The 24,338-nt window shown below is 41.9% G+C and overlaps 1 protein-coding gene across 1 annotated transcript; it reads right to left on the bottom strand.

Annotated features, from left to right (window-relative positions):
• Positions 1–1,386: 1,386 nt before the first annotated feature.
• Positions 1,387–23,888, bottom strand: chrnb1 (cholinergic receptor, nicotinic, beta 1 (muscle)). The gene is made up of 11 exons (XM_083910241.1): positions 23,754–23,888; positions 21,439–21,572; positions 19,027–19,071; positions 18,791–18,900; positions 15,482–15,590; positions 15,220–15,364; positions 14,540–14,725; positions 13,001–13,224; positions 8,955–9,130; positions 3,806–3,953; positions 1,387–3,011 (listed from the first exon to the last, which is right to left on the bottom strand). The coding sequence occupies exons 1-11, from the start codon at positions 23,812–23,814 to the stop codon at positions 2,874–2,876; spliced, it is 1,476 nt and encodes a 491-aa protein (XP_083766367.1). The 5' UTR covers positions 23,815–23,888; the 3' UTR covers positions 1,387–2,873.
• Positions 23,889–24,338: the final 450 nt, after the last annotated feature.

Below are 24,338 nucleotides of genomic sequence, written 5' to 3'. Positions count from 1 at the left end.
TATGGTGGTGTGCAATATTGAACTATTGTGAACAGTTGTTTTATTTCCCACTTTTTGTTCTCTAGGCCGGCCCCCTCTTGACCACAATAGATGCGCATTGGCCCCCAGGTCATCTGAGTTTGAGACCCCTGTTCTTCAGTGTGTATTTGACCTCTCCCTTTATTCTTATATCCTCTGAAATGAAACAACCTTCCCTCAACTAAATGTCTCCCTCTGTGGGTACATTTGAAACAGTCGTGTAAGGTTGATTATTTATAATTGGTAATGAGCATTTTTTGGATTAATGAACAGAAGTCCTGTGAACCCAAGAACAGTTTAACGGTGTGTAACCGGTAGAAAGGGTTTATTGGCAGACACTGAATGTAGAACACATACGCGAGTGTATAATCACTTTTAAATAGAAACAGTTTGTTTTTGCAGCCTTGGAATGAGCCTTTCGTGGACACTTTAGGGGCAGGGGCCTTGCTTTTAAGAGGCCGCCGTCTTCACGTGTTGAAACAGAACCGTATACAAATGAAAAAGTAGGGAGTGAAGTCTTGCTGATACTGAGCTTGAAGCGATGCAAATGTGAGATGGTCTGCTGTGTGAAGACGAGGCGACGAATTTGGTTGGTAAACTTTGGATCCTGCTGCTTCTTGGATCCCATCTTTTATCCCATCGCCGTATGCATCTTGAAGGGTCATAAATTGATTTCGTTTCTCACATTGGACAGATACATTTATTTACCCCCCCGTCTCAGTCTCTATTACCACCTTACTTTTATATGTGAGGTCAAACCAACTGCCCTCCCCTCTGGTCAGGCTCTCTCCGGTGCAGAAACACAAACGGGGACATAAATCAGAGCTACGCTGAGAGTTGAGAGGAGAATAATGTCTCGCACTTGCCCTCCTGCATGCCGCCACACGCCACTCCTAGTATAAATACATCAGTCAGAACGAAGGGCCCCCTTGGTGTTTTTCGTGCATCTGTCGAGCAGCCCCGTCTGCCTCGATGCTACGGTTGCACGCAAGGTCAAAGAGAGCGAGAGATAATAAGCTGTGGATAGAAATGAAAGTAAATGGGTGTGCGGCAATGACACGCGGTCTGTTTTACTGAAGCACTATCAGCACCGTCTCCACGGTGAGCTGCCTGAGACTCTCAGGCTTCAAATTCCTCAGCTGACACACACCGCATGCGTGCATGCATGAGTGTATCCACGCAGGGAAATATCAGGGAAGCCCATGCGGGCAGTGTCCGCTCAGCTGTTAATAATAGCAGTGAGGGCAGGTGATGGAGTACGGGGGTCAAAAACTCTCACGACATCAACAGATGGAGCTTTTTAAAATTCATCTCTCAGAGCTTTATTTAAAAAAAAACAACTGAAAACACATAATTAAAAGAGCAGGTGTGTAATTCTGTCACGGGTCACGTGTTGTGCGTCTCCAGGAAAAAGGTGGTCTGTAGTCTGTTGGTGCAACTGTTGAGTTTGAGTTGCGTTGGCGTGCTGCTGCTCTGCACTCCGCACACACACACATACACCAGTGCCCAAAATACAAAGAGGATTAGCGTGGTTGCAAAAATATCCACAAAGCATGTGCCACGCTCCAGCACATTCTGACACAGGGAAATGAAAGGCATACAGCCTGCTCATTATAGCATCTGGTTGGACTTGGTGTTTATGTGTTAACACCACATATGAGTATCAAACACTGGATCTACACTCTTCAAACCCGAGAGTCTCACAGTAACTATATACTAAAAAAAAAAACACACACCGGATAAATTAAGATACATGGCGGTTATACTTCATAAAATCATCGACACCTTTCTTGGTTCCTGTTCTTGTTTCAGCGCATTTCAATGTGTTTTACTGCAGTTGATCAACTCTTGAGCACTTGATGGTATCCTAAATTCCAATGAATTTCAAGCGGTCAAATGGCACGATATTCTCAAAATACATATATTAAATCTACATGTCCTTTAACTTGGGTGTAAATCTTTAAAATGGTACCTGCAGATTTTTGCCTGCTTTGATTTTGACATTAATTTCAGTCACACACTCAGTTGAGTACATTATTGCATGCACAATGTTAAAGGTGCCATATGTAAGAATGTGGCCAAAAACGGTTACTACATTCAAATTCAAAATTCCGAGGTCTTTTAGGTTTCGTTTTCTGACGTGACTGGCAACCCGTGGTTGCTCAGCAGCTGAGACTCTACTTTTTTATGCAAATATTTTGTCTGCACTGTAGTTGGTGGTGAGTTCAGTTTGTTATATGAACGTTATTCCTGAGTCTCTGTGACATATTAGGAGGATTTTTAAGGCCAGTTGCTTTAGATTTTTTACATAATGCACCTTTAAACATGGCAATACACGATGCACTGTGTCACCTTCAAGGGCCGTCATATTAGCTCTGCAGTGGAAGCACCAGTGCTTTGTGTTTACCTTAGGAAGTACGACAGCAGACTCCGAATGGAAAATCGTCCAACTGTAAGGGAGTTAATAGTCTCAGTCAGTAAGTTTCTGGTGTTCTTCAATCGAGCATGATGTGAATTATTTTGTAAATTATACTCTAATTCAGAGGAAAATAGACAAATAAAGCTTGGCACATGTGAGCGGACAGCGGTGTGATTGACGGCTGATGTCATCCAACGGGAGCCAGGATCGCATTTTGTCCATTTTTATATGCAGTCGATAATGTTTACATTTGAAAACAAATGGACATGGATAGAGAGTTTTGTCAGTGTGGGCTCTATGGTTCAGGCTGCATTTTAAATCGATTAGAGACTCAACTACTGAAGTGGCTAAACCGGCAGTGGAAGGAATCTGAGGTTCAGGTTCGCCAATGGTCCAATGGTGAACGACACACAGAATGAAAATGCCTTACATGGGTTTAAAACGGGTTAGTGGGTGTGTGGTTAAAGCGGGCGATGGCGAAGATGGCCAAGGTTCCCACGGTGGTGAAGACGACAAAGATCCAGAGGAACATGCGGTCCACCACCATAGCCACGTACTGCCAGTCCTCCTTCAGCTGGACGATGTGGGCGATGGGAAGACGGGGCAGATGATGTGGAGGGTAAAAATAAACGGTGGAGAAGAAAATATTAGATTAAGGACGGGAACATGAGATGATGGGTGAATTCCAATTCCTTGCTTTAACCCTCAATCTCAAAAATGCGCGCTCCCGCAAGTGCTGTCCCGATTCCCAGAAAAATTAAGTTGAGGGCCAAGTTTAAGGGCTGCATCGCCCTCAATATTGAGATTTTCCGAGACCACCCTTGGGACCAAGGACTACCCAGAATGCATTGCGCGTTTTGGCATAACAAAGTTGGCGCCGAAAGCAGCGAAACGAGTACGCTACAAATGAAGTATTTTCTTTGTTGATAGAGATATAACAATAAAAAACATTGTATTATCTTAGTTTAGGCTCATGTTATGGATTACTGACGTCATTGTTGCGTAACATTTATTTTTATTTTACGCCGTCAATAGCCGACCGGTGCGGAATAATATTGGTTGTGGTATTTGTACGAGTATCATCTTATAACTAACTGACAACCTAATAACTTGACTGACAAACGGATCGTAATAAATAATTGTGACGTAAATGTGTTCTTCTTCTTCTTTTTTGGAGTTGACAGACTGGCCGAGCTGTCGCGTTATTCTGCCCCCTACAGTCTGAAGACGTATCGGCATTTAAGGGGTGTCCCATTTCTAAGTGACAAAATAACCCTCAACTCTTGGTTTTGAGGGCCAGTTAAGATTGAGGGTTAAGATAGGAATTGGAATTGGCCCGATATCCCAAAAAAAAAAAAAAGAACTTACAGCTTCATAGTCCTTCTCCGCCTGCAGGGCTTCTGCGATATAAGTAATGGCTTCCATGGCTGACTTCAGATCATCAGGTAATGAAAGATAGCTACTGGGGCCATCAATGAATTTCCTTAGGTCAGTACACATGCCCTCTGGCTGAAACCTGCACATCACAAAACAACATAACGTTACATATGGAAAATCAAGGTCACCTCACATATACAGCAAATAAAAACAAGTAAAAAGAACCCAAATAGAGAAAAGTGCATTTTGAAATCATTCCAAAATCAACGGTTAAAGAGAACAAGCAGTGTTGGGTTTCAGCTGGAGTTTGAAGGTGAAGAAAGGAGCCAGATAAATCACATTCAAGCATTGATGCTCAAACGCTACAAACGTCAACGTTAATTTGGTTGGACAGCGTGCGCTCAAGTATGGCGGACACAATGTCACCGTCGCATTAGCGCGACAGACCTCTGCGGTTGGCGTCTTCCAAAAAAACCCGCAACGGGCACCGGGCGGCACGTCCACCATGGAGCGCTAAAGTGACACATGTGTGTGAGTGCGCTGTAATTAAAAGCTGTAAAATAGTAATGCTTGTCTGAGCCGGTCTACGTGTCTGTTTCGCACTCTTTTGTCATTCAGAGGTGGTGGAGGTGGTGGAGGGGGGGGGGGGGAGATAAAGAGAAGGTCAGAGGAGCTCCCTGCATGGGCTCACACTCTGCCAGTGAGGGAGTCACCGCTCTGCTTCTGCTGACTGGGCTCTTCTGGCTGAGAATGTCTCCGTAGAGTGTGTACAGTACGTGTACGAGCGTGTGCTTGTCTCTGTGTTTACTTGTTTTGCCTTCAGTTACCAGTGGAGTTGCGAAGGGGAAGCTGGGAGGAATTTCTTGGCACCTATATCGTCCTATTTTTGTCACTCACATAGCGGACATAAAGAAAATCAAAAGTATGCAATAGTGAAACGGTAAAACTATCAAGTATTCAAAAATGCAGTATATGGGGAACAGCACGAGTCACATTGTCAGCAAAGCGGTTCTCACATTGTTTAAAAGAATGAAGGGATCACTACACTCTCTCCTTATCTCCCTTTGACAAATATCATGCTCATACCCAGTGTGCGAAATGCCCATTAATAATCAGGGGGTGGTCCCATCTCCCATTTGTTGCACAATACTGTTTTCACCACCCCAGGTGCCACCCCGCAGTATTGGCTATCTTCCCTGTCATATGTGGGCTTGTGTGGGCCTTTTCCACATCGCCATTTGGAAAGCAAATAATTAAAACATTAAAAATACACAGTTAGAAATAAAATAATTGACATTTTGTCTTGTCATAAAGGATAAGAAAGCATGCAAAGTGTATTATGTATGTAGATCATAAATGTAAAACAATCTTTAGGAAAAAAACATGCTTTCCAATTACACTGTAACATGTTTAGACCCCCCTTAAATGTTGTATTTGAGGCTTTCAGGGGTCTAGCTCCCTGTATTTCGCACAGTGCTCATACCTCTGAATAGTGGTCAAAATAGAACAATGTTATAGCAGCAAAACCCTCTGAATATGTTAATATATATGATGCAAAGTGTTTGCTTTAAAACCAAGTCGAACGATTACCAGTCGGTGATTTGCGCCGTGATGTTTTCTGCCGCATTTCCATGCACAGTGGTGCAGCGTGTCCTTGAGCAATGACATTGACAGATTTCCACTGGTTGCTTCCAGTAGGGGAGGCGCGAAACCCCCCCTCAGGTCTGAGTCTCACTGTAACAATAAGTAGTGATGCAGCAGTGATGACGCAGGCGACCGAGTTGAGAAATGACCTTGCGAAAAAGAAATGAAAGAATAACCTCCCGGTCTCACTGTGGAGGTGTTGACCGTCGTCTTTTACGACGCGAGCTGCAAAGCAGCCTGGTTGTAAATAAGATGACAGTAGTTAAATAGTCTTAGTAATGCATAGTTGCACACATGAACAATAGAAGAATGATGCATTGCCTTTTGTATGTGTGCACTATCATATGATTCCCATAACGTCACAGTAAACTATATTATACAGAAGATCCCTTTAATTCATTTTGCAAAATCTCTCTTCTAACAGCCTTGGCTTTTTCAGAACTGCAATCTCTTTGCTCACGAAACACCTTGAGAATTAACCACCTCCTCCACTTTTAGAGCGCTATACTGACAAAAAGCTGAACCCCAGTGAGAACGAGTTGTAGGTCAGGCGGCTCGACACCAGAGGGCAGTCTGGCATCATGTCTACCGGGTAACACGAAACGGTGGGGTTTTGACCTCACAGGCAGGCCAGGAAAAAGAAAAAAATAGAAAAAAAAAAAAAGGAGAGCTGCTTGGTATTCAGCGCAGGAATTCCCGGGGCTTTACAATGCAGCGCTGCCATCGCTGCTGCTGCTCCTGCGAGTGTGGCAGGTGAGGAGGCTGTGACCTGAGAGAGGTGGCCTCATCATGTAGATAGACACACACACACACACACACACACACACACACACACAAGAAAGGGAGGCAGGGACACAATCTGGCCTCTTAACCCTTCCTCCCTTCTTTTGTGCTCCAGTGTGGCTCAAAGTAGCACTTCATCAGCGAGAAGTAAACGACTATTCGGGAGACTAATTCAACTAAAACTGGCTGCATCTGCTGCCAAGACATGCACTAAACCCAATTAAGAATGGTGTGTGTGTGTGTGTGTGTGTGTGTGTGTGTGTGTGTGGACTGACTCGAGAGATACTGCTGTCTCATCACATTGCACTAATAGAGCACCCCCCCATCCTTCCCCCCATCCTTCCCCCATCACCCTTTCTTTCACCTAGACACCAAGTGTCCCGCTCTAATGTGTCAGAGTCGATTTGCACAGGTCATTATTATTTTAGCAACGATTCTCTGGCTGCCTCTTGTCTCTCCCCTCTGGATATACTTCAGTTCTCACAGGAGGTGAAGGATGGAGAAGGAGGGAGGGGAGGGAGGGGGGGAGGCAGCTACGCAACGCTTTGAGGAGTTTTGGGGGTGTATTAATAGAGCAGCAGCAGCAGCAGCAGCAGGGATGCAAGCTCGTCGTCCGTGTCCCCACAGTAGCTGTCGATGTCCAAGTCTACCCCGACCAAGGTCATCTGTTTCCTGTGTCCAAAGCATGGTTAGATACTGATAGAACAGTTTGTCACCAGTTTGTGTGCCAACGTTGGCCCGACTCCAGCTCCTTACTCATCAGCTCCAGGAGCAGCGCTCTGTAAAACCTGTAATGAAGCTCATCACTCTGTGAGTTTCACTGGGGGAGGGAGGGAGGGAGGGAGGGGGGGGATGTTTGGGATCTAAGGTCTAAATATCATTTTTCTACACCTTCATGGAAATATATATTTTTTTTTTATTCAAAATAATCATGTTGCCCTTTTGTTTTCAGCTGTGCTAACATAACTGCACAAGGGTTTTCAAGGGTTTTCTAATCATGCAATAGCCTTCTAATGACGTTTGCAGCTAGAATAGTCTTTTACCACATTAACAATGTATAGAGAGAGTATTTCTGATTCATTTAAAGCGGACCTGGACCAGAAGTTCCATTAACGCTGGTTTTTTTTTAGTGTGTATCTGCGTCATTACCTTGTTTATGAAGCCCTGAAGGTTCTAAACAAACAGTTCAGCCATTGCTGAGAACGCGGTGTTTTATTGTAATCTCGGGGCTCAGCGAGATCTCTGAGAAAACCCGGTCCGGTTACGTAAACAGCGGTTCTCCGGAACAGCCGATCGTCCTGCTCCGGGCACTAGTCCGGGCACATCCGGTTGCGTACATTGAACCGCAGAAAAAGAATAACGTCCGTTGTGGAGGTGTTTCACGAGCGACAGTGTCTTCTGACTCTGGGTCAAAGTCATAAAAGGGACTGCGGCGGGGAGTCGTGAAGAAGCTATTTTTAAAAAGAATGTATTGATAATGAGGAGCAGTGCATCCACTTTTCCAGAGGGGGGAGCTGTGCTTCTCAGAGCGGGTGTGCTGAATATGTCACTTCCGGGTACTGGCCAATCACAAGACAGTTGGGAAGCCGGGGTGAGAGTTGAGTCTGAAATATCGCGGCTGGGCAACAGCGTCAGAAAATTGGCTCGTTTACAGCAATTAGGAGGTTTTTGACCATAAAAACAAGTTCATGTATGTAAGACATCCTTAACTCACATATATGTGCAACAGGACCACTCTATGTGAGCTTTAATGTTATATTCATGCTTTTCCTTAAAGACAATTCTAAGTGACCCCAAACTTGTGTATACTGTGAGTTTGAAACTTTCCCATTACCTGACTTCAATCCCAGTCACAGTCAACACCAAAGGTCAGGGTGTTTTTATGTCTCACATGACTCCTGCTTCCTGTTAAGTTCTTGGCTTGCAACAGCGACCTGCATTTTGGCAGCAAGTTCAGGTTTTACCGCAAACTCATAAAAAAAAAACGACACTGTAATATTTACGCGTAATATGACGGTGACTTTTAAGAAGACGTCCCGAGTGCGTTTGCTTAAAGGCGTATCACTTATATTGTGTACTAAAATTCCTGTCTTCCCATATTTGATGCAACAGCGATGCCTGGCAATGTTTTCTAATGCACAACGAGAGTTTACTTTGCTCAAGAAAGAAGAGAAAAAAGAAAGAAAATGCAAGCTGGGGAAAAAACCAGGGAGCTCGGCAGCTGACTTCAAAGATAACGTGCGACACAGAATTAAACATGGAATTCTATGAATACTAAAAAAAAAAAAAAAGGGACATGACAGAAACGACTGGATTTCACTTTAAAGCGCCATTGTTGCTCTCTGACAGTTTAATGTGTTTTTAATCACTTCTGTTGCAAGAGGTTAGCGCTTTACCACAACTACGCCGTGTAGAGAAAGTCGGATATGGTGGATTATGATTGTCAGGCGTGAATATGGAGTCGCCTCGATGAGGATATGTAATGGACAGCACAGTAAAAAATGTGCCTGAACCTGCTTTTCATGCTTCTAAAATCAGCCTCATATCACACCGATGGAATGACCCACAAAATACTGGCAAAAAACATCATTTTAAAAATGATTTTCTTTCATATTTTAGTGGATGAATGTCTACCTAAAATGCCATACTTTAACAGCACCGTGTATTGGATTGCACTGCTCCTGTGCGCAGCGTTTATCACGTCAGGTCTCACCTGTTAGGCCGCGGGAACAAGATGGAGGTGTCTGGTTTGCGGATGAAGTACTCGTCCGCCGCTTTATTGATGCAGATCTTGTATTTCTCCTTGCGCGGCGAGAGTTCCAGGCACAGAGGGGTTTCCACTTTGGGCCGCAGCATGCAGAGATAGGGAGGAAGCATGTGGATGAAGATCTAGAGAGGAGAGGAGGAAAGATGAAGTCAAACACCCATTTGTGTTTTCTGCCCAGAGAATACTTCCCACTTTGAGTCCGAGTTGGCTCGCACAGACTTCCCAACATCCACCGCCTTTCCTGGTATTAAAAACCCATTTGTCCGGACTTCTTGTTTTCACGCTTTCATGATTTATGGTAAAAGCTGAAATGCATTTTGCCCCCTGTTTTTTGCCTATTAAGGCTGAGGAATTACTCAAAAATGTTGAAAATGAGCAGTGGAGATAACCTTTGAACAGTTGCAGCTGAAGGATGTGGGTGGTAGTGAAACCAAAATGGCTAATGCTGTCCAATTCCTCACTGTCGACTCTCAAGGTGTCCTTGAGTAAAGACTCCACAGACTGTGGACGCTCCAGTGGAGCTTCTCAGTAAACAACTGGACTGTAGCTGGACTGGACAACGCCACACTCTGTGTGTTTGTGGTGCTTTAATCATCTTTAAGGAGACATTAAAGACTTTGTTGATGTCAAATGCTGTCTGTGTGGATCCATCTTTTTGAAATAAGTCTTGGCTTTGCCTGTATTGACAGATGGATGTCAATAATATTCCACTGGCGAGGAAAAGAGCACACTTCTTTTTCAAAATTAATTTATAAGAAATGATGTAAAGATCCTCGTTACCCTCTTCTCCTGCGTACGTAGAAATATTTCCAGATTAATTTGTCGGCGCTTCGTGACTTTGGGGATCTTAAGGAGTCTGGATGTGTGGAGAATTTGAGGATTTTGTAAAAAAGAAGTTCTTTTTTGCAACTAGTCATGATGAGTATTCTTACTTATTTTCTTAACGTGACAGAAAGTCTGTTTAAGTTTAGTCTTTCAGAGTCTTAATCATTCTATTAATATACATTATAGAGTTAGGATTATGCACCGTTTGCCACTGTAAAATCCTTGAAATAAACATTGGGACAATTGACATGGGTCATACATTTATAGTTTTCAAATTCTATCACCAGACTCTAACTTTGAGAGGTAATTTAAATAAAAATGCCCTGAGACGACACATGGGGGGTAAAAATACAAAATATCTTAATTGAATAATTAATGATGCCCTTGAGTCTTCATGTAAACAAACAGTTGTGATTATATTTTTCCTGTGTCTGTCACTAAAGAATACCGTGCGTGTGTTTTCTTGAGGCAACAAGAGCATGAACATATGAATAATAACCGACTGACTCGGACTGCGACCGCTCGTGGCACTGTTCCTATATCGCAAAGATGTGAAGAGAATATTTCAGTTTGAAAAGATAACTTCATCAGAAAATCATCACAAAAGCTGCTTGAAAATTGTGCAGGTGTCAGTTTTTATGTTTAAAATAAATATGAGTTCATCAGACTGTCACATGTATGTATGTATATATGTATGTATATGTGTATATATATATATACATGTATATGTATATATACATACATATGTTATATGTATGTATATGTGTGTATATGTATACATATGTGTATACATGGATATATTTATGTATATGTGTATATGTATATATATGTGTATATATATGTATATATATTTATGTATAAGTATATATATATATATACATATACATACATATATGTGTATGTGTATATATATGTAGATATGTATGTATATGTGTATATATGTATGTATATGTGTATATATATGTATATATGTATGTATATGTGTATATATATGTATGTATATGTGTATATATATGTATATGTATATGTGTATATATGTATGTATATATGTATATATGTATGTATATGTGTATATATATGTATATATGTATGTATATGTGTATATATGTATATGTATATATCTATGTATATGTATATATATATATATATATGTATATATATATATATATATATACATATGTGTGTATATATATATATATATATATAAATATAAATATATATATATATATATAATTTTGGATATATATATAATATATAATTTTGTTCAATTCGACCATGTTACCACCCATTTTGAGCCCTTGTGGACCTTATATTTAAAATCTGTTTTTAATACATACATTAATTCATTCTTCCTCATTCTGGCCAATAAGAAAGAGATTTCTCTCACACCTTTGTACTTCATGAGATGTAATTCTATTTCTAAGAGAGGCAAGTATATCCAGGAAGAATCCATTTAATCCACAAAGACCCCGTTCTATACGCTGTTACTCCACTATCACCGGTTCCTTTTTCTGTCTGTGCGGAACATAACGCACTCTCACAGTCACGGAGAGAATCCAAAGTGACATCAAGGTCAAACCTAAGGAGCTCAGAGGGCAACCGATATTGCGCTTGACATCCACTTACACCAAATGGATAAAGACAATGACATTCATTCATTATCGGAGCGAACATCCCGTGCCCTTAAAGCTAAAGTAATAGACTCGCAGGTGCCGTAAATGTGTCTGCAGAAAGATGCTGCCAAAATAGCATGTTAGTGTGTGTTAAATGGTCAGCAGGGGATCCAGAGACTGTGTATAATTAAAAAGCATTACGGCACAGTGTTACCAGGAGTTATGGGGTCAAGGAATGAGCTCAAGACTCAAGTTCTGTCCACAAATCTTTCATACCCGCACGGATCGTCTGAAGGAAAAGTAAATGAACCTGCAGTGTTCCTTTGTCCTTTGTCAACTCTGAACCAATTCCAGTCCAGTTCCCATTAAAAACCCCATACATCAGCTGTGTCTTTGCCGGACAGCGTGAGGAAAGTCTGGAGGCTGCTGCTGCTCACGTCCTGTAATTACCCTCACGTAATGTGCAGCGAGGGCAACAGCTTCTCATGGAGGTTAATGGTGTAACGTGACGTTAAGGATGTTCAGGTCTGTGTCGACTTGAATCAGGAGACCAGTCTGAACCTAAACTACTGTTATCTTCATTTATGAAATTAGCGTGAGCTTAACTAGACTTTGATGGACTTGTCCACATTGTTCTGTTTTTTTTTTTTGTATTTTCTACTTTTATCACAGCTCGTGAACACACTGAATGTCATTTTTGAATAATAATTTGAATAATAATAGTTTCCCATATTTTTCATTGGGATTTTTGCTCTGGCGTTGAACACATTTAACCCTTTAACAAGTGCACTTTGCATTACCGTAATTACGTGAAAGCTGAGAAGTTGCGTGGTTGATTACGGTAATTTCACTCGAGCTGTTGCAGGAAGTCGAAGAAGAATCAGTGTCTTTGTCACCAGAGAGGAGAGAGTTGGAAAAACGCCTGTACATTGTTTCCATTTTTTTTAAAGCCTGTTTCTGGCTAAATCTGGAGTTTGTGTACAACTGTAGTGGTTTTTCTAAATACAACCTTTTGTTTTTCTTCATTTTAAATTGATAATACATTATTTTAACATTGGAAATAACTGCCAGATTGAAAGTTATTCTGGAAAAAGGACATTTTCTTGTCATTTTATGGATACAATAAGCAACAAAACATTTTGACAGTTATGTGTTACAGGATTAAAGGTCTGATTCCTAAGATTAATGCTGCATTAGTTGAATATTTTCCTCTTAATAACCTATTTACCAGTCATTTAGTTGAATAATTACAAATTGTCATCATTAAAATGTGTTTACCCGACTAATATCATAAATAAATACATAAACTATATGCAGCCTTTATGTATTAACCAAACTTTGGCACCGGTGAAATGACAGCATTCAGTCATTCTACTACATCGCACTGTAAAGGCCATCGTGGGTTTGATCCATCTCTGGAGAACAAATCATATTTTACGACTGCGTATGACAAAGTGCGTCTTCAAGCGACGACCAATAAATCTCAAGGATGAAAATATGCCGAAGTTTGAATTCGCACGTTTACGGTTTGTATCTGGGAGGGAAGGAGCTCACCCTGCGGACCCACATGGGCATCATGTGGGTGTTGGGCGAGCGGTGATGCAGGTTGAGGACGACCACGCTGAGGATGACGGAGAACGTGACCAGGATCATGGTGAACATGATGTAGTTGACGATGATGGGGACGCCCAGTGACGTCTCTGGGATCTTGTCAGCCAGCAGCAGCAGGAACACGGTTAGGGTCAGCAGGACGTTGATGGACAGGCCCATTTTTTCACCTGGTAGGGACGAGCATAACGTTTTTTAATTTGTATTTCCTGTGCTTGGAGTTAACCTCAGACTGGAGTTTAACGACACTGACAAACCAGTGAACATCAGAGCCGTGCAGGCTTCTCCAGTGAGTAAAGAAAGCAGAATATGCAAAATGTCTGAGGTGCATGTCTCTGCAGAGAAGTTAATACAAGAAAGTGCAGTGATTAAAATGATTGATCAGATTCCAAAACAAAAAAAACAAAAACTATTGGCATATTACTTTAATGTCCTTGACTTAATATGTATGAGTGGCATAGTGTATGTGTGGAGATGATGATACTTTATGGTCATGCACGCATGTCTGCAGATGGTGCAGGAGAGCAGACCTTGAGATGTCCCACAATCAGGAACAAGAAAAAATGAAAACAAAAAGCACAGCGGCTGAAATAAATTGAACACACTTTTTTTTTTGCAGTTTTTGCGAATCTGTTGGGAATAACTGCCTCTTTCTTTGGACAGTCTGAGACAAGTGTGTTGTGTTATACCCATGGTGTGTTTTGGAGTGTGACCACAATGGGAGACGTATGACATCGGACTCTCCTTAGGTCTTCCTCATGATTTCTTCTAGCTTCATTAAAGTCCTCAAAAACTGTGCCATTCACCTTTTGAGATTTTAATTCATGAAACCACGGTATCTTCAGAGGCTTCAACAATATTCAAAATAATTGCAATTAACGCCATTGCCAATATATATTTTTTTTTGAATAATACTTTAATAAGTCATTTGGAAAATATGCAGCTCCCCATATATAGGCCCATTAAGAAATATATATTATATATATATATGTTATATGTTCCATCACTACACTTAACATAACAAAAAGTCCTAATTTTATACTTTGCATACTATTTGACCACTTATAGACCTGCTATAGAAATATATATGCTGATTATATTGCTTTGACGAGTGAGGTTCTAATGGAAAAATACTGGAAAAATAACATTTAGCCTTTTCTACACCTGGACAAAACCTAAGAACAAGGCCCATATAGGCTTCCGTACTCTTTATCCTGTATTGTTTCTCTTTATATGACTTACTGTGGTCAGAAAGGTGATTATTGTTACTTTTCTTGGTGGTGCATGAGAGTTGTATCCACAGCATTATGCTTCAGTGCAGTACCATAGTACCTATAAACTACCATTTGATAAAATCAATGTAAACCACACTCTCTAATCTGAAATGGCACCAGCAGTTTTAGACAGCACTGATGTAGCGGTTCAATTCACATTTACCGCTCTTATCACAAACTTTTCTATGCGTTCCTCTGTTTATTGACGTACCTGCGTCAGGAGGCAGGTAGAAGTTAAAGATGGCGATGATGGTGATGAGGATGCAGGGGAGGATGATGTTCAGGACGTAGTACAGCGGCTTCCTCTCGATGATCAGGTAGAAGACCATGTCCTCGTACTGGTCGTCGCTCATCACCTTTCTGCTCGGCGTGTGTTTGATGAACCACTCGCCGCTCTCTGCAGGGACAGCAGAAGAAGACGCCGACTTCATGTTATGTGTGGTTATGTCATGTGTCGTTGACACGTTATCAACACGTACTTCGCTGAGAGCGCGCTAGCACAGAGCAAACAGACATTTTGCTCTCACAGCCATCGTGCGGGTGCCAGCAGAGACAGAAGGGAGAACAGATTTTGGCCTCTGCTGCCAAATCAGTCAGTTCAAACGACTTTGTTTTTGTGAACTTCTTTGTTTGGAATTGTCATTAAGTGACACACACTTCAACAAATTAGGCAGGAGTCGACTAACTAGCCCCGGTGTCTTTGATGAGGGAGAGTGACCCCCTTTATATAACGTCTGTTTCCAGTCAGAAAAAGGGTTTCTAACAGTGACACAAACTGGCAAACATTATGTTAAATCTGTGTTTTCCCTTTCCCCCCCTGCTGGCAGCCATGGTTTTATCAGCAAATGTCCAGATCCCAGACTGGGTTCTCGGAAACAGTAACACACTTACCACCAATAGACTCGTCCACTTGGATCTCCTTTATTTCATTGCCTTTCAGATCCAGCGCGTACTGCAGGTCGATCTCTGTGACGTCGTAGGTGTAAGAGCGGAACTTCATAGTGCAGTTCTGCCAGTCGAAGGGGAAATATTCCACCTACACGCGGAGAAACAGGGACGTCATTGGAGCCGACAGAGGTGCAGGAATAAAAAGTGTAAGAATATGTTTTGAAATGTGTTCAGGATTGTGTGTGTGTGTGTGTCGATGTTCCACCTGTACGGCACAGGAGCTGCAGTACAATGCAGGGGGAGTCCAGGTGACTTTGCCGGTATTGTACACCTGAACGTGGACATGCAAGGCCACGTCAAACACTCCGTCGTTACTGTGAATGGAGGTTGAGATGATTAATTAAAAATTTAAGACCATAAACCTTGCAATTGCATGTTGGAGACTTAGTCCCTCAGTTGTCATTAGCTGCAGTAATGTCAGATGTTGTGGTTAGTTTGGTTCTTTCTGAATTTGCACATAAGTAGCCACAGGATTTTCTCCTACTGGATCATCTTTTTGTGACAATAAAACATAGTTTTTCCTCACATCTCTTAAAGATAATAAGCAGGGTTGCCAAAATACGATTGTCAAGTTTCAATTGCACACTGGTGTTTAAAATACTCATGTTTTCAAGACACGCGACATAAATTTGGTCGATCTAATACGTGTAATAGCTTTATATATTTAGCTCTTCAATACTAAGAAAACAAATAAGTCACAAAACTGACATTTTCTGGTGATATTTCCCCCCAAAACCTGAACTCAAAGCAGGACGAAAAGCTCTCTACATCCACGTCACATCTTTGAGAACAGACCAAAACAGAATGACGGACTATCCAATTCCATTGTCTTTTATGTCTCAGTCATTCCACTGATGGGACCTGGATCCAACATGAACTGTCCTTTGATTGGTCAAAGTCTCCTCTCAGTCTACTGTATAAACTAAAAGATTAATGTGGAATTACTGCTCAATAACACACAAAAACATCATTCTTGTCTCAATAACTTTACTATTTTCCATCATATCGTACTCAAATCATATCTTGAGATGTATCCTGTCGTCTTGTACTGACTCTTGTATGTGACGTCATACATTTTAATATGTCATGTGGTCTCATGCTGTATCTCATTATGTTACTTTTGTCTTCGTGGGTCCTGTTTCTGATGTCATTCTGGTATATTAGAGCCAGAAAAAACATAATTTTGCAGGTTGGTTAGACCGGATTGATCCTCAAACTCTAACAATGCTCTGATCTTCACATGCTGTCACTATCAGGAGATATTTTTTCGTCTTTGTTTTGTGCTGTAGAGCCCGACTTTACATAAGAAGACGGACGAGGCCAAAGCTGTGGTCAGAGTGAGCAAAAATCTCATTAACCGAGTCTCATACGTGTGATTATTGCAGTCGCACTCTCCTCCTTTTGACTCCCCGACCGCAGCCACCGAGTACATCAACGCTTGGCCGCGGTCCCGTTTTCCGCAAGACCCCACTAAAACATTTTAATTGACACGGGTGAAATAGGAGGAACGCTATACATTTTCGCGGGACACTTCTAAGTGCAGCATCAGTGTTGGACGCAAACCAAACCAGTGTTGGGCTCCGCTCGCCGGCAGCACAAGACACAACAAAGACAACAAGTCAATTAGAAGCAGATTTAGTCATCTGTCGGGATGCTGGTGTTTGGCTTTTATGGCCTCGGTTGATTTATCGCGGGGAGACGCTCGTGCCCTTCATGTCGGCCCTCCTAAAACCACGTCCCTGTGAAGGTGCTGCTAAAATGCGATCCCACGCTCATCGAGAGAAGGTATCCGCATATTTGCGTTTATGTGATTTGCTGCTGGCTCAGCAGTGTATCGCTGAAGTTTTTGGGGGGGAAACCATGCTGCTTAAGTGCCTAATTAGTGTTGATGAATGGAATGGAGCAGTGGTGCACTGCAGAAGAAAGGAAATCCTAAGTATGTACTGTCTTATATTTAAAGCTGTAAAACAGAGTATTTTAAAGGGATAGTTTGGAATTTTGGACTTAAGACCTATTTTCCAACTCAGCCGGTGTGATGGAGATGTCTGGAGGGGGTCGTACCTATGTTCCCCGGGTCCTATGTTCCCCGTTTTCCCAAAAAAGGTCCTATGTTCCCCACTTTGTATGTGACAGGGGAACATGGGACCCTTTTTTTGAAAAAGGGTAGGGTTAGGGTTAGAGAAAGGGTCCTATGTTCCCCGGTCACATACAAAGCGGGGAACATAGGACCAGGGGAACATAGGTACGGTCCCGTCTGGAGACATTTTCAAGAAATTTAATTCAGTTCTTCTAGTTACCGAATTCGCTGGTGCTATGGCTAGCTCAAGTCAATGGTACACGCTAGCATGGCATTAGAAACACTCATACCGACTCCACAGTGCACCCGAGGCAAATCAATTGTAACGGCAGACTTTCGATGTACATATCTGTATATCCGCTGCTACTTTCTCAGCAGCAGCGGAATCAGTCCGCCGCTGCCATAGCCTAACAGGAAGTATGACGCGTTGCTGCTGCTGCTGAGACATAAATCCTTCAAATTGCAAGGTTGGTTTTATTTCAAACATTCTATCAACGCAGATATGTCCATCGATAGTCTGCCGTTACAATTGATTTGCCTCGGCTGCAATTTGGAATCGGTATGAGTGATTCTAATACCATGCTAAAGTGTACCATTGACTTGCGCCATAGCACCAGCGAATTCGGCAACTAGAAGAACTGAAGGAAATTTCTTGAAAACGTCTCCAGACGTCTCCATCACACCGGCTGAGTTGGAAAATAGGTCTTATGTCCAAAATTCCGAACTATCCCTTGAATGTTGCATAATTTGACATTTTGGGTCTCTGTTTTTACGCCAAGTCTTACAAGCGTCTACATCGGCAGAATGCATCACTTGTTGGTGACCATTGAAGTGAAGAGTAAAATTGATACGTCAGTGTTTAAACGAAATACCGGACAGCAAGAGATGCTGACGTACATGGTGGTGGTGGTGGTGGTGTAATCCGCCGGCATGTAAAGTAGGAGTGGGGAAAAAGTGCAGACGTAGCTATGACCAGTGCATATCGGGGGGTGATGGTGCGTTAAAAAAGCTTTAATGCAGTTTTACACTCGAGTGCAAACCCCTTTCTCACAAGCAAAACAATAAATACTCATAAGGAACTGGTTATGACCTTGAGTGGAGATGTAAGGGTGAGGCTGTACAAATGATCAACTCTGACTCTAAATAAACACACATATATTATGACCTGAACTCTGTCAGGGGAAGCAGAAGGGAACTGTGCCCACATTTCTGTCCACATGGCAGGCTGTATAAAGCAAGATCAATGCCTCGTGTGTGTATAAAATGGATATTCTATAGTGGTAAAAACCTAATGATACACTTTTACAGACAGCATATTAAATGTCTGCCAGTGGACCCCCTAAAATGTTACATAATGGACCTGTAAAAGAGATAAGTGAGCAGTTGTGTTTGAATTTTCTTGGATAGTGATCATTGAACGTCAATACCATTGCTTACTTATTGATGAGGACGATGTCAGGCAGCCAAATCTTCGCGGACGGGATGCGCAACACCTTTACGCCGCCGTGGTCCTTAGGATTCCACGACAATCGGAAATCGGACCATTCCTGTGTGGAAAAAAAAATGTAAAAATCTAATAATTACTATCCCACAGTCATCTTTCCCTCGTTTACCCTACAGAAAGAAGCATGTGCTGATAAGTGTGAGATAAGGTTTCGTGTGAATGGACTTACCAGATTCATGACAACAATTGTTCTCATTTCTTCATTCTTCATGTTCTGCAGGGGTGATACAAGCAAGTATCTGTGTTGTTATATATTTTTTTAGGCTGAGGGACGGAAGGCAGATTTATTCCCAATAATATAATCATTGTCGTCCTCTTCTATTGCTATGTGCGATTCAATTTCTACTCATATACAGTAGAACAGTATTTCTCTATTTTCCTCCAAGTACCACGAAAGGAAGCTCACGTACCACTGGTGTCACGCGTACCGCAGTTTGAGAACCATGGCTGTATGCACACAGGTTTAAATTTGTCGGACATCCACATCTGCTACATGGTCACCTGGAGAGTTATGTACGGTGGCCTGGAAGTTCAAACCATGATTACAAAACGCAAAACACTTTTTTTTACTTTTTTACAGTCCCCAAGGAAAGGGAATGTTCCAAAAGTGACCTGGAAGTGATAAAGTTGCAGGATACATGATATTTAACATATAAATTGCCAAGATGGCAGTTGTTTAAAATGTGTATTTTATTCTATAGAATTAACTAATACAGTGAACGTTACGGCAAAAGTTTGACATGGGAGTTGGAAAAAGCACAAAGTCAGAGGCTCTTATTTTGAAAGCCAGGTTAAAAGGAAGTTGTGCTCCGGTATATAAGACTGGCTGATGATTGACTTGACGGAACCATATCAGCGAAAATGTATTCAGCGATTTTGCAAAGGTGTTTCATGTTTTGTGTAATGATCTGGTCTGCACTTCCAGGCCACCGTAGTTATGACACAGACGAGGGTGAAACAGCTGATTGCTGAGAAACGGGTAGTACTCGTGGATGTGTGTGTGTGTGTGTGTGTGTGTGTGTATGTGTGCGTGACTGTTTGTCCAGCTCAAAGGTGGCGTTGTGTCCCACAGCCAGGGCTGCTATTTAAAACGCTGGGTGGAATGTCAGGGAGACAGCTGGGATGGAAGCAGAGGGGGAGGTGAGTCGGGGGCCATTGACTCAAACCTCTCACACACATACACACAAATGTAGTGCGTATCCCATCAATGACCTATCACTTACTTCCTGTAAGTGCTTGAATTTCCCTCAGGATGTCCATGTGTGTGAAGGTTATTAATAATAATAATAACACTGTGTTTATCCGGTTGATTAGTTCTGGGCAGATGTGCATGAAGCATCCAAGTGGGTCAGTTTCCAAGATGTTACAGCTCGACAGCTTACATGTGACTTCCTCTCTGGAGTAAGACTGACCTTGAGCAGAGCATTTCCACAGTAGATCATAGTCTGTATAATTCAGTCTTGTTTCAAGTACCTAAAACGGAAACTTGAGTATAAAATCTTACCAGAAAATGACTTAAGTCACTTTTTATTAAAGAAAAAGTATTAAAATATTTGACATTTACTGGACTTAAGTATCCAAGTTTTCAGTAGTGCAATGGCAGCTCAGTGCTAGGACGAGGTGTCTTTCAATTGAAAGGTTGTGGGTTCAATTCCCGACTCTGCTAGTCTATGTGTGTCCTTGAGCAAGACACTTAACCCAATGCTGCAGCTTGTGAATGGTTAAATGGCAAAACTGTCGTGTAAAGCAGCTCCATATAAATACAGACCGTTACCAATTCTTCTTCTTCTTCTGATTTTATTTGGTAGGAACGAGTAACAGAGACAGTGAGGGGCAAGTTTAAGGGCTGTATCGCCCTCAATGTTGAGATTTTCTGAGACCACCCTTGGGAGCAAGGGCTACCCAGAATGCATTGCGTGTTTTCACATAAGAAAGATGGCGCCGAAAGCAGCGAAACGAGTACGCTACAAATTCAGTATTTTCTTTGTTAATGGAGATATAAAAATGATGAAAACCATTGTATTATCTTAGTTTAGGCCCATATTATGGATTACTGACGTAACATTTATTTTACGATCTTTTGTTAATAGGCGGCCGGTGCGGACACGCGATCGGTTACTTCTCAATAAGCCGTGGTGTGTGGTAACTGTCAGCTGAATATGTCCGTGGTTGTGGTATTTGTATTGTTGAGTATCATCTTATAACTAACTGAGAACCTAATAACTTGACTGACAAACGGATCGTAATAAATAATCCTGACGTAAATGCTTCTTTTTTGGAGTTGACAGACTGGACGCAGCTTTCGCGTTATTCTGCCCCCTACAGTCTGAAGACGTATCTGCATTTAAGGGGTGTCCCATTTCTAAGTGACAAAATAACCCTCAACACTTGGTTTTGAGGGACAGTTAAGATGGAATTGGCCCAAAGTATAGAACAGATACGTGACTAACTCTTAAGTAAAGTAACAAAGTATTAGGAAGTCATAGGAATTATTGTAATTATGCTAAGACGTAAGATCCACAGCACAATATAATACAAAAACGTGCCATTTTCAGGCACATTATTGTCTATTTCCACTCACCAGTCCTACGAAGGATGACAGAATCATACCCACGCGGACCACCACCCTCTCTTCAGGACGGGGCGCTGGCCTGACCTTCAAGTTGTAATTGGTAAAGATCTTCTTTATCAGAACCTCTTCATCTGGCGTGGCATCTGGAGAACAACGTCGAGAGAAGTTAGCTTTTTCTCACCCAAAATTGCTGCGTTAACACGGAATAAACAATCGTTGTGTGTTGGCGTAACCAAAGAAAGTCTGCTGTTACGCTCCTGTGAGTTGATATGTGAGGTTTTTTTAACGGTTGGAAGAAACTCTGATGTCAAGGTCAATGGATATTCGTTTCCTATTTGTGCTCGTAAGGAGAGAGAGAGAGAGTGGAGCAACAAGTTGTGGAGTTGGCAGAGCTAGACTTGTTGTACAGGACCAATTATTTGGCAGAGTAATAGATGACCTTATAAAGTGCAGATTGCGTTCACTTTTTCTTTTTCTTTTTTCTTTTGCTTACTCATCTTCCTTCTTGTCAATCACACTGAGGTCTGGAGCTGCCACAGACTCATATGTTGTATTGTCTTTGGACACGAAAGGCCATCTCAGCACTGATGACCTTAAAGAAGAGACTTCATCATGTGCTTTGCAGACAGCACAGTGTAAGAAAACCCATTTTTAAATTCAAATAATAAAAGACCATACGTCTATTCTGAAAGCTCCAAGGGCACAAAGCAATGCCTTTGAATTTGTTAACTTCCGCTGCGCTTTTTACACAAAACTCCTCCTCTATCGTCGGAAGGTTAGAGGCATTTATAATCAGCAGCTCCGCCGGTGACGCAGCATTCATCACGTTCGGCACAGCTTTGGCCCCAGCAGGATCTGACCTGACGGGAATAAATGACAACGATCACCCAGCGAGGCACCCTCATTAGCTCGGCACGGGGATGCATGGTCGGCCCAGCTGATGGGCGAGAGTGAGGCGTGGCTGGGGAACGCTGAAGAAAATTAGCATTTTTTTTCCCCTTCTCTCTCTCTGGCTCGTTCAAATGACTCGGTAAATAGGTGAAATTAAAGGGCAAAGCAGGCCAGTGAGATCAGACGATGCAAGACGTAGAAGTTGAGGGTGAGTGTTGTATGGAGACAAATTCAGGGAGTTATTCTTTCTGAAGTCACACTGATAAAGGACAGAGGAGTCATTTGTAAACCTCTCTACTTCCTGAGGAGCAGGAAGTCATCCATTTCACTGCTTTGGCATTGAGAATAGAGCAATAAAATATCTTTATTGTCATTGTGGGGACAACATACAACACAATTGGAAAGATGACAATGTAAAATGTATGCAGACATTCTTGATAACCTTTACATCGCTTTTACCTCAAAGCGCCAGTATGTAACGTATGTCGCCAAAACACCGCTAGATATTGGAAAGTTACACACTACAGCTTTAAAGGTGCCATATGTAAGAATGTATATAAATACTGAGGTCTTTTAGGTTTCGTTTTCTGACGTGACTGGCAACCCGTGGTTGCTCTGCAGCTGAGACTCTACTAACTGCAATGATTGGTAGATGACAGTAGGTGGCGCCACATGTCAAAACATGATTTGCAGTTTGCAAAAGATTTTTTTCATGCAAATATTTGGCTGTACTTTTGTTGTTGGTGAGTTCAGTTTGTTATATGAACATTATTCCTGAGTCTCTGTGACATATTAGGAGGGTTTTATGGTCAGTTGCTTTAGATTTATTACATAATGCACCTTTAATTCTGTCTGCATTGATTTGTAATTCAAGAAAGCCTTGTAGACGGACAAACAACATTCCAATTCAGAGCCGCAGAAAAGATGGACATCACTTCCCGTTGTCAGAATGCAAAAGTTCACAGTTTTTCTAAAACATGACTAAAGACATTGACCTTGGGAACTTTTATATTAATGCATATGTGACGTGTTATTGTTTTTTTTAATAGACATACTGTATACTGTACATAACTCTTGCTTAGCAGTTGTTTAGTGCATGCTCTCTGTGAACAAACTAATAAATTAAATAGCATTTGTCATCCAGGCTAACTGTAAACACATCATTGGTGTAATGGATGAAGTGAAGGGGAATCTCTGCACCTCCAACTAAAATATAATCACTGTCAAACGTTATTATCCACGTAGGAACATAACAAGACATTTCTTTAGTGTTTCCATTTGTAAATTGGGAAATACACTGAACGCTTTCTGCTCAACGTGAATCACACTACACAAGGATTTTTAGCCTAGTGTGCACATAAGAACAGATTAAATGACTACTACAGCTCTATAACTGGATGTGGATATGTTGTGTGGTACAACTTGTTGCTTACCTCCCAGTGCGCTCAGGCTGCATAAGCAACACGCCAACAGCAAGAGATCCCGGCTTTTCATTTCCCCCCCTTTCTTTAACTGGGTTAATCCAACTTCTCTCCCTGGTTTTTCCTTCCTCCTTCTTTTCCAGCGTAGCTCTGTGCTGGAAGTTTTTAGTTTGGTCGGTTTGGACTGTTGTTGTCTGTCAGTCAGTCAGTCAGTCAGTCAGTCAGGGCCGGCCGGGCCAACTGCTGGCTGCTCCAATTACCTCGAGGAAGGGAGGGGAGCGCCGTGTGTGTCAGTGTTCACCCCCCCACCTCCCCCCCTCTCAGCCATTTCTGCCTCCTGGTTCTCAAACTGTGGACAGAGGCCTTGTGGGAATTGTCACATAGACAATCGTTGTAATTGTGATTTAAGAACAAGCCAAACCAGTAGAGTGTGTGAAGATACCGGCGCCATCATTCTCACAGTCAAACAATAAAACACTGCTGTGTTTTCCAAAGCCTTCTGCTTTGTAACATCACAATCCTCCCTTTATATCCCCCTCCACTCATCTCTTTATGTTACTGTCTCTCTCTCTCTCATACACACACACACTTGGACAT

The sequence above is a fragment of the Microchirus variegatus genome (assembly GCF_963457635.1).
Source record: "Microchirus variegatus genome assembly, chromosome: 2".
NCBI lineage: Eukaryota > Metazoa > Chordata > Actinopteri > Pleuronectiformes > Soleidae > Microchirus > Microchirus variegatus.
Note: the sequence above shows the minus strand (reverse complement) of the source record. Positions and strands in the feature narration are given on the sequence as shown.

Bases quoted from the DNA above. Each gene is read 5' to 3' on its own strand.
- chrnb1 (XM_083910241.1), bottom strand. From the start codon at position 23,814: ATGAAAAGCCGGGATCTCTTGCTGTTGGCGTGTTGCTTATGCAGCCTG. The intron at 19,072-21,438 runs GTGAGTGGAAAT...TCACCCCTGCAG, and splicing joins TGTCATCCTTCGTAGGACTG to AACATGAAGAATGAAGAAAT. The intron at 15,591-18,790 runs GTAAGCAATGGT...CTCCATTCACAG, and splicing joins GACATCGTCCTCATCAATAA to TAACGACGGAGTGTTTGACG.